Source organism: Podarcis erhardii (genome assembly GCF_964252035.2).
Source record: "Podarcis erhardii genome assembly, chromosome: 6".
Lineage (NCBI taxonomy): Eukaryota > Metazoa > Chordata > Lepidosauria > Squamata > Lacertidae > Podarcis > Podarcis erhardii.
This window is the reverse complement of record NC_138510.1, coordinates 67492457-67507866: the sequence shown is the minus strand read 5'-3', so window position 1 is coordinate 67507866 and position 15410 is coordinate 67492457. Positions and strand designations below refer to the sequence as shown.

At 38.3% G+C, this 15410-nt stretch overlaps 1 protein-coding gene across 1 annotated transcript in view; it reads left to right on the top strand.

Annotated features, from left to right (window-relative positions):
- FUBP1 (far upstream element binding protein 1) overlaps positions 1 to 15410 on the top strand; it is a 30764-nt gene that overhangs the window by 3237 nt on the left and 12117 nt on the right. Inside the window, 14 exon segments of the mRNA XM_081868342.1 lie at positions 811 to 901; positions 1663 to 1725; positions 2534 to 2575; positions 8512 to 8551; positions 9952 to 10001; positions 10090 to 10161; positions 10421 to 10478; positions 10961 to 11123; positions 11210 to 11308; positions 11403 to 11504; positions 12552 to 12654; positions 12746 to 12846; positions 14229 to 14370; positions 14782 to 14942. Of these exon segments, the coding sequence (XP_081724468.1) occupies positions 811 to 901; positions 1663 to 1725; positions 2534 to 2575; positions 8512 to 8551; positions 9952 to 10001; positions 10090 to 10161; positions 10421 to 10478; positions 10961 to 11123; positions 11210 to 11308; positions 11403 to 11504; positions 12552 to 12654; positions 12746 to 12846; positions 14229 to 14370; positions 14782 to 14942 (1287 nt within the window).

Below are 15410 nucleotides of genomic sequence, written 5' to 3'. Positions count from 1 at the left end.
TGTGACAATGCTAGATCAAATAATACCCCGAAATTGCATCCCTTCTTTCAAGGAGAATGTAGCACAGGCTGTATACCTAAGTCTCCAGACATGGGCATCTACAAATCAGAGTTTTATCTTGTCAGTGTTCAACAGCAGTTTATTAGCCACCATCAATCCCATACTAAATCCAAGCACTGGTCTAAGCACATGCACTGCTTGATATTTCAAAAGGATCTTCGCTGACATTAACCTTTGGAAGATTTACTGCAATTACTATATGAAGTATCTATACACTGGCTTGGGGCCAGTTTACACCTTGGAGAAGGAGGAGCATTTATAACACTGCACTTTGACTTTAGGCAGGCACCCTCACTATATTGTTTTAAAAGCCAGTTCCCTTTAAATTAATCATTTGGGCAAAATAGCAAGCAATTCACTGTTAGCTTCTATATGGTATGCGGTTCTATAAGAAATTGCTTGCGTGTTTGTGCCTGCCACAAGCAAGCACACTAACTTCTGATAACATAATTGGTTGCTGTTGTATTTCAACACTTCTGCATGTCTGATTCTTCCAGTTAAGCTGACACCAGTTGTTCTTCTCTTAATATAAAGGTTTGCCCTGATCTTCAAATGGTGGCTTCCCAGAGCAAAAATTATAGTTAGACAACTTGTGTTTAGTGTAATTTAATGCTTGACAACATATTAATGTATGATGTAAAGTGTCTGTTACAGCAAGTGTAAAAAAAATCTTTCTTTGACACATTACTTTTTACAACATAGTCAAAAAAAATAAAAGACTTGATATGCTCGCCTTTGCTTTTCTTTCAGATTGCAGCAAAAATTGGAAATGAATCTGGAACATCTGTGAATTCAAATGATTACAGTTATGGAGGACAAAAAAGACCTCTTGAAGATGGAGGTATGCTGTCAATCAGTATATAAGATGCTAATATATTCAATTCTAAAAATTATAAACTGATAGTGTGTGTGTGAGTGCATGAGTTAGTTTAGCCTTTCTGCATTACTTTAATCATGGTTATTGGTTAGAAGGTAGAATAGTCCATCTTCAACATGGATATGATCTTTTAGACATAACTAAAAACCTAAGGTAGGTAAAATATGTATTTAAAATGCATCAGAAGCACAGTGTTGAAATATTTGTGACAGAGGATTAACAGCTCCTCTAATTTATATGGAGAATGCTCATTTGTTAATCTTTTTCAAACCTGGTGGTTTGGTATATAAGTTACATTGTGCAGGCACAACATTTTAAAATGTAGTTATTTCATTAAAAGGACAAGCATTGAAATATATGGAGAAATGTCTTCCTCTAACTTGCTTGAACCTTTTGTTTTTAAAACATGTTACTGAAATGTGTAGCATTTTTTAATTTTAAAAAGCTTTTGTGGGCTTAACAGGGTTTAATATGTTTATCTTCTAAAAGCAAAGCATTGTGTAATTTTTTTTTAATTCATGGAGACAGTTTCTGACCTTGGAGGAGAATGTAGGTTTTGATGGATTATAATTTTGTTTACAGAAAATTTCTAAGGCTCTTGACAAGGAGTACTTGTGTACTTTATTAAAGTGCCTTTTATTATTAGTGAGGTTTTTAATATTCAAAAATGAGCTAATGATGCTTCAAATGATGTATGTAATGTATTCTTTTTATTTTATGTGTAGATGGCTCTTGGACAAGTCCGAGCAGTACAACACACTGGGAGGGAATGCCCTCTCCTTTTAAAGGCAGGAATTTTTATTTATTACCTGTGTTTAGTATGTAAACGTGAAATGAACTAGTGGATCTTTTGAAATGGATGACACAAATATTTCTTGGAATATGTGTCTGACTTTTACTGCACTTAATAATGGTGGTTCATCATATATTCCTGAATATGGGGTGGGACGGAAACATTTGAGGTAATTTTTATCAGATATCAGTTATCTACGACTTTCACTCATACTAAACGGATTTGGATGGTAGTGATGGTAGTGGCTTTGAATCTGCTGTTTTGACGTCTTATGCCGTGAAATTTTCAGTATTTGGTTAGGAAGTCTGTATGACAGTTCCCAGATTGAGATTGTATTGCTATGTGTTGGTTGAATCTTAAATTTTGATTTTCTATTTAGTATTGTGGTCGTTGTCAGATATAATTGTAAAATGATTATTTCTCACAATGGTGGTCTTTTCAGTTTTTGTTACAGAAGCATCATTAGCTTTAGTGTCAAATTACTAATAATACAGCTAAATGTTTGTTAGTTATGTTTTAGTGACCTGGACATCCGTAATAGTGTGTTTAAACCTGCGTGCCTTATTAAACCTTGAACAGTTTATCTGATAAATGGAAGTACTTTGCATTTTTCCCCCCTGACTATACTAACCAAGTGTTAAACATATAAGATTTTTCCTTGTTTAGATGACCTATTCCCTGAAATTTCAAAAACATGCTAAAATGCATTGGACAAGTTGCATTTTGCACTTCTGGAACAACCATTTATTTAAATTGCCTATCTTTGTGACAAAAAACATTTAAAAAAAATCTTACTTTTGCAGATCAACCAGAGCCTAAGAAAGTTGCTCCTCCAAATAATGATTGTAAGTATGCTTTTACCTTGTGGTCAGCTCTTAAGTGTACTTGTCAAAGCAAGTGTTTAGTATTCTATTCTATACATAATTATGATATACCAGTGTTTATGTGCACATAGTGGTTGAGTTCATGCGGCAGAGTTGCTGGGTGGTCTTGTGCCTCTATCCCTAGAAACAGTAATTAGATCTGCAATACAAACCACTTTTGAAACTGCACCACATGTGTTGTATATAGGGATTCTGTTTGTGGGAGAGCTATCTTAAATAGGAGTGGAAGGAGTCTTTCTGAATCAGTCAGTATTTGCTTTTTAAAAACAGAATATTCATATTAATAAAAGGAATATAGTTTTGCAATGAACCAAACGTTAGATAGTTAAAAAGTGGTAGCTGGCAGGGTTTTTTACTCAGGAAGATATGCTGTAATGAGTCAGAACATGTATCCATAGAACAGTATTGTCTTTAGTAACTGTCAGTGGCTGCCCCCAAGGCTTTAGGCAGTAGTTTTTTCCTACTATTGAGATACCATGGGTCTGCTGCCGAGCTTTGGCCCTTACCTCCCTTTTAAAAAAAACACAACCACTGTATGTATTTATTTAATAAAATCTATACACCATTTGATTGTTTAGAAAACTCAAAAACAGTTTACAAAAGCTAAAACAGTAAAATCAAGAAAAATCTACTACCTTACTTTAAGTTAAAATACAAAAGTTAAAATGCTGAAACAGAATAAAACTCCCTCAGATTTCTAAGCATCTGGGTGAACTTCTCCAAACAGGAATGTTTTTAGCAAGCACTGAAAAGAATACAATGAAGACGCCTTCTTGATCTCAATAGGCAGGGAGTTCCTAAGTGTACGCACTGCCTCACTAAGCCTGATCAAGTTCATACAAATGCAGAACAGATATTATGTGGCATTTGTATTGGTGTCAATTCTGCCGATCAAAGCGATCAAGAGGACACATGTTGGGTAGGGCAATCTCGTAAGTAAACTGGTCCCAAGTGATAGTAACACCTTGAACTTGACCCGGTAGCAAATTGACAACCAGGGCAGATCTCTCAGCACAGATGTTATATGCTGACAAGGCATTATACACTAAACTGTAGCTTCTGTATCAAGCACAAAGGAAGCCCCACATAGAGCACGTTGCAATAATCCAGTCTTGGAAGTAACCAACACGTGAGAAGTGAACATAGCATTTGAGCAGTCGTCATGAAGTGATGCAAAAGACAAGCCAGGAGACAGATGTACACTTTCCATAGACAGATTGATTGTGAGCTGCTAACAAATATCTTGAGGATATTTTCTTGCTCAATCGTATCTTCTAATCATGTTTTATATCTTGTTGGGCCCAAATATCCAGTGTAAAAAGGTTAAAAGTAAATTAGACAGTGGGTTGGATTCAGTGTTGCATCAGAAGTTTGTTTGCGCAAGGTGCCTCTGCATGATTTTCACATATTCTCACATCACACCTTTCTCCTTGGAAAGGTTTTTTTGAGAAGATGCAGGGACCTGTAACAGGGAAGGGATTGAAAGCCCTTTTTTGTGGACAAATGTCAGCTTCTGCAATGTTTGGTCAAAAGCAATGGGGTGGCTGCTTACATGGATTTGGAAGGAGACTATCTGAGTTCTGTTTTTAAATATGCTGCTGCTTTTAATGGAAAACCCCAAATAGAAAAATATGTAAAAATTTCAACAGGAAATTTCTTACTGCATAATTTGTTTCATTATAAGCCTGCAGACTTGTTTAGAGTTCAGTTATAAAAATCTGAACTGGTTAAGTAAGGTTACATTTTTAATGGGTTATAGAATGTTGTAGCCCATTAAAAATGTTATAGAATGGGTTATAGAATGTTGTAGGAGGGGACGCGGGTGGCGCTGTGGGTAAAACCTCAGTGCCTAGGGCTTGCCGATCGCATGGTCGGCGGTTCGAATCCCCGCGGCGGGGTGAGCTCCTGTCTTTCGGTCCCAGCTCCTGCCCACCTAGCAGTTCGAAAGCACCCTTAAGTGCAAGTAGATAAATAGGTACCGCTTTATAGCGGGAAGGTAAACGGCGTTTCCGTGTGCTGCGCTGGTGCTGGCTCGCCAGAGCAGCTTCATCACGCTGGCCACGTGACCCGGAAGTGTCTCCGGACACTGGCCCCCGGCCTCTTAAGTGAGACAGGCGCACAACCCTAGAGTCGGACACGACTGGCCTGTACGGGCAGGGGTACCTCAGAATGTTGTAGATACTGCAGCATGTTCTTTCAATGCATTTGAAATGTGTGCTTCCCATCATGTTTAGAAATACCTCCCATAATAATTGGTTAACACTATGCTGAACTTAACTAGCAATGTACCCAATGAGACAAGTTGTTAAAAGGCATTATAGTATAATCCCATGCCTTGCCTTGTTGTCTGCTGCTTATAATAGAGAATAGAGATATTAAAGCTTATTGAGCAGCTAGGTTCTTTAATGGTGCTTGGGAGACAGGTAGCAATATATGGCTGCAGCATAAAAGGATTGAGCACAGTATCTAGTTGGGGCAAGACGTAGGTTCAGAGTATGGTTTGCATCAGTTTGAATTTGTGTATGCACAGTAGGTCTTTGATTTGCCACTCTGCTGTGGAATTTAGAGCAGGTTTCTCATGTGTAGCATTATGAAGGAGATGGGTGTGGTGAATTTACTAAAAACCATTTTCCCATCTATTTTTGCCTTCTGAAAGACCAGATAGTTACTTTGGAAATATTTTGTTAGATCCAAAAGCTTCCTTCTTTGTGTGGAAGATGTCTTCTGCTCACTGGAGGACTGTTTTATACTTCATTCCAGAGAGCTCTCTAAGAAAAGTGAAACAACTATGTTCTAACACTTAACCTTTACAGAAGTATCGGTGGAAAGGCATTAGTTTATATTTTCCTATTGTTAATAGTTCATTGTTCCAACCCATAGTTGCAATTATTGTATAGAGCAGCACATCTTTTGGTGTGTGAGAAATGCAGTCTGGAAGCCTGATAAGCACATTAATTAGTCATTCATCAAGGTGTCTCTATCTGTTGGTTAATATTGTGAAATGCACAGAAGTAAAAGCAGCCTAATGTAAAAGTGTTGAGAAACTTGTTTTTAGTACAGTGTTTCTCAAACTTGGGTCCCCAACTGGTGAGCTTGCGGATAGCAGCGTGTTCTGGGGGTCAGGGGAAGCTCGGGCTTGGGGGGGGGGGAATAAATTTTTTTTTCTTTATTCCCCCCCCCCAAAAAAAAAACTAGGTGCACCCTATGGGCCGGTGCGCCCTATAGGGCGAAAAATACGGTACATAATTACAAACCACAGAAGTCATAAACAATAAATAAAACACATCAAAATGTACACAACCAAATGGAAACAATTTCCATGTAAATCATGAGATCTAAAGCTAAAGATATAACAAAAATATTAATAACTGCAACAAGCTCTCTCAACCCCCCCCCCCCCCCCCCGGTAAACAATATTGCAGCCCAAGAATCTGTTCAACAGTTTTTGTAGCTGGAGTCAGTCAGTCCACTCCACTCTACCAGGCCAGATGGGAAAAGGCCAGCAAGGCAGGGTCCAGGGCTGACAGCCAAGGTTCTTATTTAAAACAACACAGATAAAAATTAAAAGAGGAAACCCTCTGCTGAGCAGCAGCTGCAGTCCTTCTGAAGCCTGTCAAGCCGCGCCCCAAGCCAGGTGGAAAGAGGCCCTCAGCAGGCAGTCCTCTTGGGCAGCAGCAGCATTCTTTAAGAGCCATCCCATCATCCCTATGCCTGCTATAAACACTCAAATGTTGTAAGTTCCCTTGTAGGACAGTGTTTCAGCTCCATGATCATCTTGGTTGCCCTTTCTTGAAACTTCCAGCTCTACAATACCCCTTTGTAGTTGTGATGATCAGAACTTTCTTTTGAAATTTTATAGCCTGCCTTTCAACCAAATGATTTATGGCATACATATGCATTATAACCAAAATAAGCATATAAAAACAAAACAGTTAACACTTTAGATCATCATGAAAACATACAAACAGCAGCAGGAACAATAAAAACCCCACAGTGCATCTCACCTCTGGCCTCAAGGAAGGTGAACAGGTACACACTATTCCAAGTGCATTTGAATTGAAGGCATTGCAATACGGGCTGGTAATGATTTCTAGAATGGAGCTTGCCTTTTTCACAGACTGGAGTCAACAATTTGATGTTATGCAAACCTGGCTGCCTCACTTCTCCAGGTCATTTATGAACATGTATAAAGTGCAAGTCCCAGGATTCATCCTTGGGAGACCACACTTTATGGAACCATCCCATTTATTCCTCAGATATCCGCCATTCACCTTCTATACAGTAGCGGACAGGTGCCACAATCCTCTAGAACAGATTTTGGGAGTCAGGAAGGGAAATAATTGAAAACTCGATATACTGAATGTTTGCTGTGATCTTTCAAGGCATACAGGATCTCCTTTTACTTTTTTGGAGCCCTAGATTTTAAACAGTTGAATATGGACCCTATCAATAATATGCGTAACAAAAAAAGAAAGTTGCTATTGGTAAGGAGCAAAATACAAAATAATAATGGGTTTTATCCAACACTACACCAGCAGAGTTCTGCTTGCTCAACTGACTTCCCCTGCCTCTTCTCTCACCTGTGCCCTACAATCTGTTCTGGAGGGTTCTCCAACCTCCTGGAGAAGGTTTTTAGGGTTAGGGTGCATTGTGGACTACAGGGGAGGAGTGCCATTGTGCGAGTGAACTAGCAGCATTAAAAACAACCCAAAGTATTACAGCTGGAAAGGCTAGCAATAACAGATTAAATCCAATGCTATTACAGGAAGTATCAGCTGCTGTTAAAAAAAAACAAAAACCAAGGGAAGGTAATTCTATCCAATGCAGTGGCATCAGGGTTCCACTGGCATAACAAGACTTAGGTTTCCTATCTTCTGCCCCATCCATCTGCTCCAGTGGGTTCCCCAAACTCTGGAGCTGATTTTGTGGAAGGGAACAGGAGAGGGACGTTTTCTTGCTAACACCGCAATATCTTGTGCTAGTGAAGCTGCAGTGTTGGATAGAGCCAGTGATATTCTGTTACTAAAGTGGCAAGCCACATGCAACTCGTACCCCTTGCTTCAAAAGAGTGGGAGATAGGACTTTGGGTTGGTGATTGTTCATACCTAAGTACATATAGTGTGCTACCCCAACACAAAGAAAATCCTAATGCGTGTTTATTGACTACTTATTCATTGGGATAGGAGAAGAAACCTTAAAGGTGAAGGCAAAAATGTTCTGCCCACTGAAGAGACAAGTTCCATTGATCTTACTTCATAATAATGTGCTGTATAAGGGTAGGGGGGGGAGTTTTACATAAGAGTAGGAAAAACAGTGAGCTTGGTCCTTGCTCTCCTATCCTTGTATTCTTGACCTAATTCATTTCTTCTCAGTTTGTAGCAATCTATAATTTGTCTTTACTTTCTGGCTGGCAGATTATGTCTGTTTTCCATGCATACCAGGGTTTGATATTGATTTGCAATCCAGATATACCTTGTGAAGCCTCAGTCATAGTTTGCTTCTCAGCTATCAGCAAAGTTGGAAGGAAATGGTTACACTGGGCATATGACAGGACAAAAACCTAAGCCTATGTCTCATTCTAGGCTTGTTCAATCATCAATTCATGGTTTCGTTCTCTGTCTGACCTCAGCTATTGTACCCAGTGCTGTATTTCCCCGTGTGAGATAATTATAGTGCAGTGTTACCCACCTCTATCTGTTGAGTTCAGTGAGGATTACTCCCACTACATGAGTTTAGGATTGTAATTGTAGTTGTGATACTTTGGGTTGAATGGGAGAGATGAAAAAAGTTAATATATATGCAAATTGTTCATATGGTAGGCTGTGTGTTGCACCCGTTGTCATTTATTCCAGAGCATTTAATGGAATTAAAATATTTACCGTATATATTTATTTTAGCCTTTGGAAATCAGATGCCACCCATGCATCAGCAACAGAGGTAGGATACTTTTTCTGATTCTTCTAAGATGTAACTGTTCATATTGACTTCTCCCAAAAATTTATAAAAGTACTTCAAAATTGCATATAACAATCCCAAGCAGGAATGACTCCAGTATGTTAATTCATCGACTTTGCAAATTTAATTTGTCCCTTTTGAATAGACCTAAAAACTGCCAGGAAATTTGGATCTGGTGTAAATTTACACCAGTTTAACTTGCATCAGCTTGCTTTACTTCAGCTAATGTGTATAGTATTACTCCCTTACAGTTGGTATATTTGTGCTTATTACGTACCTCTAAGCAAGCATTGTACAAGATTGGATGCTTAGCTGTGTGAGCTACAAATCTGAGCCTTCAAGGCATATTTTAGAAACAGGCAACTGATTAATAATGTAGCATGTGTGTGTTCTTAGAGTAACCATGCCACTTTCCAAAAAGTATGATTTTTAAAAATATGCCATCCATATTAAACCAACGTTCTCTTACTGCCTTCAGCTAAAATTGAATCAGGATGTTATTCATTACTTTGATGGCAATGTAAGCAAATCTGCCATTGCTACTCAAATCTCTTTGAAAATAAGATGCCAGTCAGTTCAGCATGACAGAGAAATCATTGCCTCTTTCAAAATAGCTTGGATCAGTAAGGGTGTTACTATGTTTAAGGACAAGAAATAAGGCTTAAATCAGCTTGATAGGGTTCGTTTGAAAAGGTAAATGAAAAGAACGTGTTCATTAGTGAATTTCCTCCTGCATTGTAGGATAGATCATGCATGTAGTTTTATTACATTTCCCCAATCTTTTCTTTCTCTTTACATATGCTTTTCATATATTTGCTGTTATTTGTGACTTCTGTATGTAAATTAAAAGTAGACAGGGCTATTTTCTATTTATGTGGACTCAGAGGCATCTCCACCTGACCATGTTTTCTCCTGCATCCCCAGCAAATGGTCACAAATTGTCCATTGCTGTTCTTGTGTGAGCAGAATAGCTCTCCACTCACACAGTGGGGCTTCCTCTCCTTCCTCCTACATGCCCCCAAATCTGCTCTTGCATGTTGGGGAAAACCAGAGTAAATTTTAGAGGCATGTAGGGGGATGCAGGATGGAGAAGAGCAAGGTAAAATCCTGTTGCATAAGTGGAAGTCCTCTTGTGCAAACCTCTGCCTTAAATCACATGTAGTGATTATGAAATTCAAATCTATGCAAAGTATTGATATTATTGTACCTATTCATTTAAAATAATTGGCTACTGATAAAATTACTATCATTTGTAGGCCTGCAAAACTACAAATCTGGCAAAGAAAAAAAAACTAATAGGAACTAGATAACACAATATAATTCTGAAGTTTATTGAGAGAATTCCAAGCAAGGTGCAATATAGTTTTTGTTATTTTTTTCAGGTCTGTAATGACAGAAGAATACAAAGTTCCTGATGGAATGGTTGGATTCAGTAAGTAGTGTAACCTTGCTATAAAGGAATTAAAATATACTGAATGCAATTCGTGCAGTAATTCTGGTTTGTTTGTCCATTTTTCAAGTAATTGGCAGAGGAGGAGAACAGATTTCTCGCATACAGCAAGAATCTGGATGCAAAATACAGATTGCACCTGGTAACTATTTCATTTCCTGTTGTATTTATGAAAAGTATGGAACACAAGCAAGTAATGTTACAACCAAACCAGTGTTTTTAATTATTTTCCACTCTTTAGGAGAAACTATTTTGGGAACAAGTAATGGGTTAAAATTTGGATACATTATGGACAATTGATTTTGAGTATCTTTTAAATGTGTAATTCAGTTAATGCATAATTGCTAGCTACTGATTTCTTTCTTTAGTAGTATTAATTCTGTACTATTTCCATTTTATAGATAGTGGTGGCATGCCTGAAAGATCTTGCATGTTAACTGGAACCCCAGAGTCAGTACAGTAAGTGTTCGCTTAAAACTTTCAAATAGGCTGATGTGTTTTTAATTATGGTTCTGTATGTTAAAGAGCATAGTGTACTATGTCAGAAATTACTTTCTGGTGTCCTAGGTGAAGAATGATCATTGTTTAGGCATGGCTAAACTTGTATAGTTTGAGGTTTCCCCCCAGGTATATCCAGTACATTTTAACCTACCTTTCTCTTATCTGCACTATTCTGCAGATCTTCATGTTCTGTGTTTTCGATCATCTGCATGCCCTGCCTTTTTCTTTTTGCATCCGTGCTGCTTATACTCAATGACATGTTTCTTGTCCTCCTTCCTAAATGGAAGTGCTGTGGGCACTGTAAAGAGTCACATATTTTCATTTACTGTTAAGCAGATTACTTGCTTTTCTAGTTAGCCATCACCCATTTTACTCTGCTGTTTGTTCCAGTTATGTTTTCCCCCAGTCTTGCCACTATTATAAATTGTATATTTTTCAAGGTCTGCAAAGAGATTACTTGATCAGATAGTTGAAAAAGGAAGACCTACACCAGGATTCCATCATGGGGATGGTCCAGGAAATGCAGTCCAGGAAATTATGATTCCAGCTAGCAAAGCAGGATTAGTTATTGGAAAAGGTGGAGAGACAATAAAGCAACTTCAGGTAAGCTGAAAAAAATTAATTTGTGGGCAAATGCATTAAAGTACTAAATTTGCATGATCTGTACAGATTACTTTTGTTAAATATAGGAGAGAGCTGGTGTAAAAATGGTAATGATTCAAGATGGACCACAGAACACTGGAGCAGACAAACCTCTTAGAATCACAGGAGATCCTTACAAAGTTCAAGTAAGATGATATTTTAATTTTAAAAAATAATGTTCCTTTATATAATGTTCCTTTTAAGACTGTTGCATCTGAATTGTACCTCATTCTCTTTTAGCAAGCCAAGGAAATGGTTTTGGACCTAATTCGTGATCAAGGTGGTTTTAGAGAGGTGCGCAATGAATATGGCTCAAGAATAGGAGGAAATGAAGGATTAGATGTGAGTATAATGAGAACATTTTATGAAAAGTGTCTTTTTCAGAGCACTTCTTTTTCTTCAAATTAGAATAAAGGGCAGGAAAGTATGTAATGAGATGCTTGTATATACTATTAATGTATTTTTTATTTTATTTTTAGCTATTGCTTTCCCCCCTATGTTTTTAGCTTTTTCTGTTTTAGCTGTATGCCGCCTTGATTCTTCCAGGAGAAAGGACAGGATATAAATAAAAAGAATAATAACAGATTTTTATTCCATTTTTTGGCTCTTATAAACTTAGCGATGAACTTCTTGGCAATTATTGAACTATTTCTCTAAAATATAATGGTTATGATACTTATGGGTTGTATTAAATATTTTGTTAGAAAAATAGCTTGGAAAGGTTTACAGCAGGCTTCCTCAACCTCGGCCCTCCAGATGTTTTGAGACTACAATTCCCATCATCCCTTACTAGTCCTGCTAGTTAGGGATCATGGGAGTTGTGGGCCAAAAACATTTGGAGGGCCGAGGTTGAGGAAGCCTGGTGTACAGCTATTAAATTTCCTACTGTTCTCTGACCTTTTGTTAACCTAATCCTCTTCACGGCGGCTTTATTGTGGGTTGCTTGTATGTTTGAGATGTGTCAAAAGTAGTGACCTAAATCTAGATACAGTGGTGCCCCGCAAGACGAACGCCTCGCAAGACGGAAAACCCTCTAGACGAAAGGGTTTTCCGTTTTGGAGGCGCTTCGCAAAACGAATTTCCCTATGGGCTTGCTTCGCAAGACGAAATGTCCTGCGGGTTCCCCCCCCCTTTTTTTCCCCTTTTCCTAAGCCGCTAAGCCGCTTATCAGCTGATCCGCTGATAAGCCGCTTAACAGCTGATCGCTAAAAGCCGCTAAACCGTTAATAGCGCTAATCCGCTAAACTGTCAACGGGCTTGCTTCGCAAGACGAAAAAACCGCTATACGAAGAGCCTCACGGAACAGATTAATTTCGTCTTGCGAGGCACCACTGTAAATACTTTTGATTGCTTTGAAACATTTGCTGAAAATTTGTTTTGTTTCTTCAGGTACCAATTCCAAGATTTGCAGTTGGTATTGTAATTGGAAGAAATGGAGAAATGATTAAAAAGATACAGAATGATGCTGGTGTGAGGATACAGTTCAAACCAGGTGAACTGCCTATATGTACATGACATAAAATTCAGAGGTTTTCTCCTAATTTTCAAAGGAAATTTGTTTTAATATTCCATTCCTCTTCCAGATGATGGAACAACTCCAGACAGAATAGCCCAAATCACAGGACCTCCAGACAGATGCCAACATGCAGCAGAAATTATTACGGATCTTCTTCGAAGTGTTCAGGTTGGTTCATAGCTGCTAGGAATGTTTATGAAATCAAGTGGTTTATAAAATATTACTGGGTTTCTTTTAAAATGTATTTGAATACATTTCTCAACTTCAAAGGAAGTGGGCTAATGGGAGCTTTAGTATTTGTGATAGTTACTTAAATAGCTGTGTTAACAAATTTCTAGCCTTGAAACCAAAAATATCCACTAGCCTACCTATGATAGCCATTCTGGGTTAAAAGAAAACATCAACTCTGCAAATTGTCAGTGCCTGTTTGTGATTCTTGTTCAACCACTGCAAGGCTACAGAAATCCTCAATTCAGGAAAAAATACTTTGCAAAATAATTTAATGGTATGAAATAAGTTCTCATCAGTTTCTGGGGTGTGCTTTCATATGTAAAACTGCTGGCATGAGACACTTTAATTCTAGGATTAATGGAACTTTGTCCTTCTAAGCTTTGTGGCATTTGTTGGTTTTCAGTGGGATAGATAAATGCTGAGCCTCACCTCAGTGTGGGTTAGCCAACACTGTGTTTGCCAAGCATGGTGTTGCTGGTTAGCAGTGTACATAGAAAGATTGCTGACTGAAAGCTGTCATTCTGGGGAAATAAAGGCAACATTGATAGGTAAGGTTGTTTGTCAAAGACATGGTTTTCACTAAGTGGTTGTGCTCATCCTGCTTGCTGTCTTCCCATAGGCATCTGGTTGATCCTTGGGAGAACAGGATGCTTAATAAGATGAGCTATTGGTCTAGTCTATCAGGGTGCCTCTTGTATCCCTAAAGCTATGTCTGCACTGAGTTACTTCAGATTGCAGGTAGAGGCTCATACAAAAAAAAAAAAAAAGCATGTCAAAGAAGGGCTAAGTGTGGACCCTATTCCATGCCATTTATTTGGTATGGAGGTAAATGCACTCCTTTGGTTGCCAGTTTTGAAATATCAGCTCTCCTCCCCCACTATATAGAGCAATACTCATGTCATGTCAATTTGAAGCAGTATACCCTGGGCAGACATTTGCTAGTGGTAGCTATGCTTTTTGTTTTACATCTCTGCCCCAGGTGTACATAAAATGTATGCCATATTTTAGGTAAACCCGTATCCCTGCCTTACCCATCCCCATGGTTCCTTGGCCCAAATGCTTTTCATTCAGCTGACATTGAGGTATCAAAAGGATCAAAAAAAGTAAAATAGATTCTCCAACGTCTGCAAAAATATTGTTCATCTTTTCTTTTTCTTTTTCTTTTCTTTTTTTCTTTTTTTTTTTTTAAGACATTGGCATATATACACTATGCATTGTATTTTTGGAATTTTGGCAGAGGGAAAATTGCTAGTCTTTTTAGGTTGCAGTAATTTTTGAATTATTTCTGATTTTCTTTTGTTTTATTCATCTCAATCTAGGCTGGCAATCCTGGTGGTCCAGGACCTGGAGGTCGTGGACGAGGTAGAGGTCAGGGCAATTGGAATATGGGACCACCTGGTGGATTGCAAGAATTTAATTTCATTGTCCCGACTGGAAAAACTGGATTAATTATTGGGAAAGGTAATAAACTTGATTTATTTGGCAGATCGCTTTTCTACTGTTACATTTAAACTGAGATTTTCTAAATGGGGTAGCTGTATTCAATGTTGAGTTATGTGTGACACCATCTTACTGGCATCGATTAGGCACTGGGACTGAGGTGGTGGAAGTGTCACTTTTCCTGGAGGAGCTAGAGAATGTGTGACTTGTTACTCCTCCTCCTCCTGAATAGGGCCAGTAATACAATGGAACAAAAAGGTTCCCACCACAAATTCAAATACAGCCTGAAGTGAATCTGTTCAAGAGGTCTTGCTCTGTTTTAGACTGATAATATTTCTTCAGGGGAGCGTAGACTTGTTTAAAATTTCACTACTCTGTTTCTTTAGGAACTAGCAACAAATTCAGTGCAATAATTTGTACTTAAAATTTCAGGTGGTGAAACTATCAAGAGCATTAGCCAGCAATCTGGTGCTAGAATAGAACTGCAAAGAAACCCACCACCAAATGCAGATCCAAATATGAAATTGTTTACCATCCGGGGGACACCACAGCAGATTGACTATGCTCGGCAGCTCATAGAAGAAAAGATTGGAGTAAGTATTCTGGAAAACCATATTTATTTAGTTATGTAAAGTAAGAGGAAACCAGCTCCTATGATAGTTGTGTGGAAGTTGCCTCATGATGCTAGTAGTAATTGGCAGCTTTGGGGAAAATACACAAAATATACCTTGCATTCTTCATGCATTTTCTCACATGTCATAGAGCTATTTGAGTAGCGAATATGTCAAGCTATTTGCCCTAGTACAATTGCTGTTTACCCCATGAACTGTTAGCAGTCAAGGAGCTAGTACTTCTAAGTTTGAATGTCTTCTTAGTCCACTGATTACTGTAAGAAGCTACATGAGAACCAAATAATGTGAGTTCTGTAAAAGTTAGTGTGACTGCAGAATCTTTTTAGAGCAAAGGATTTCCGGAGGGATGGAGAGCTGGAATTCCTTCCCCGAAGGAGATATTTAGAGAAGAGGAGCATTAGTTGGATATTGGAACAAGCTTGTTCTTAC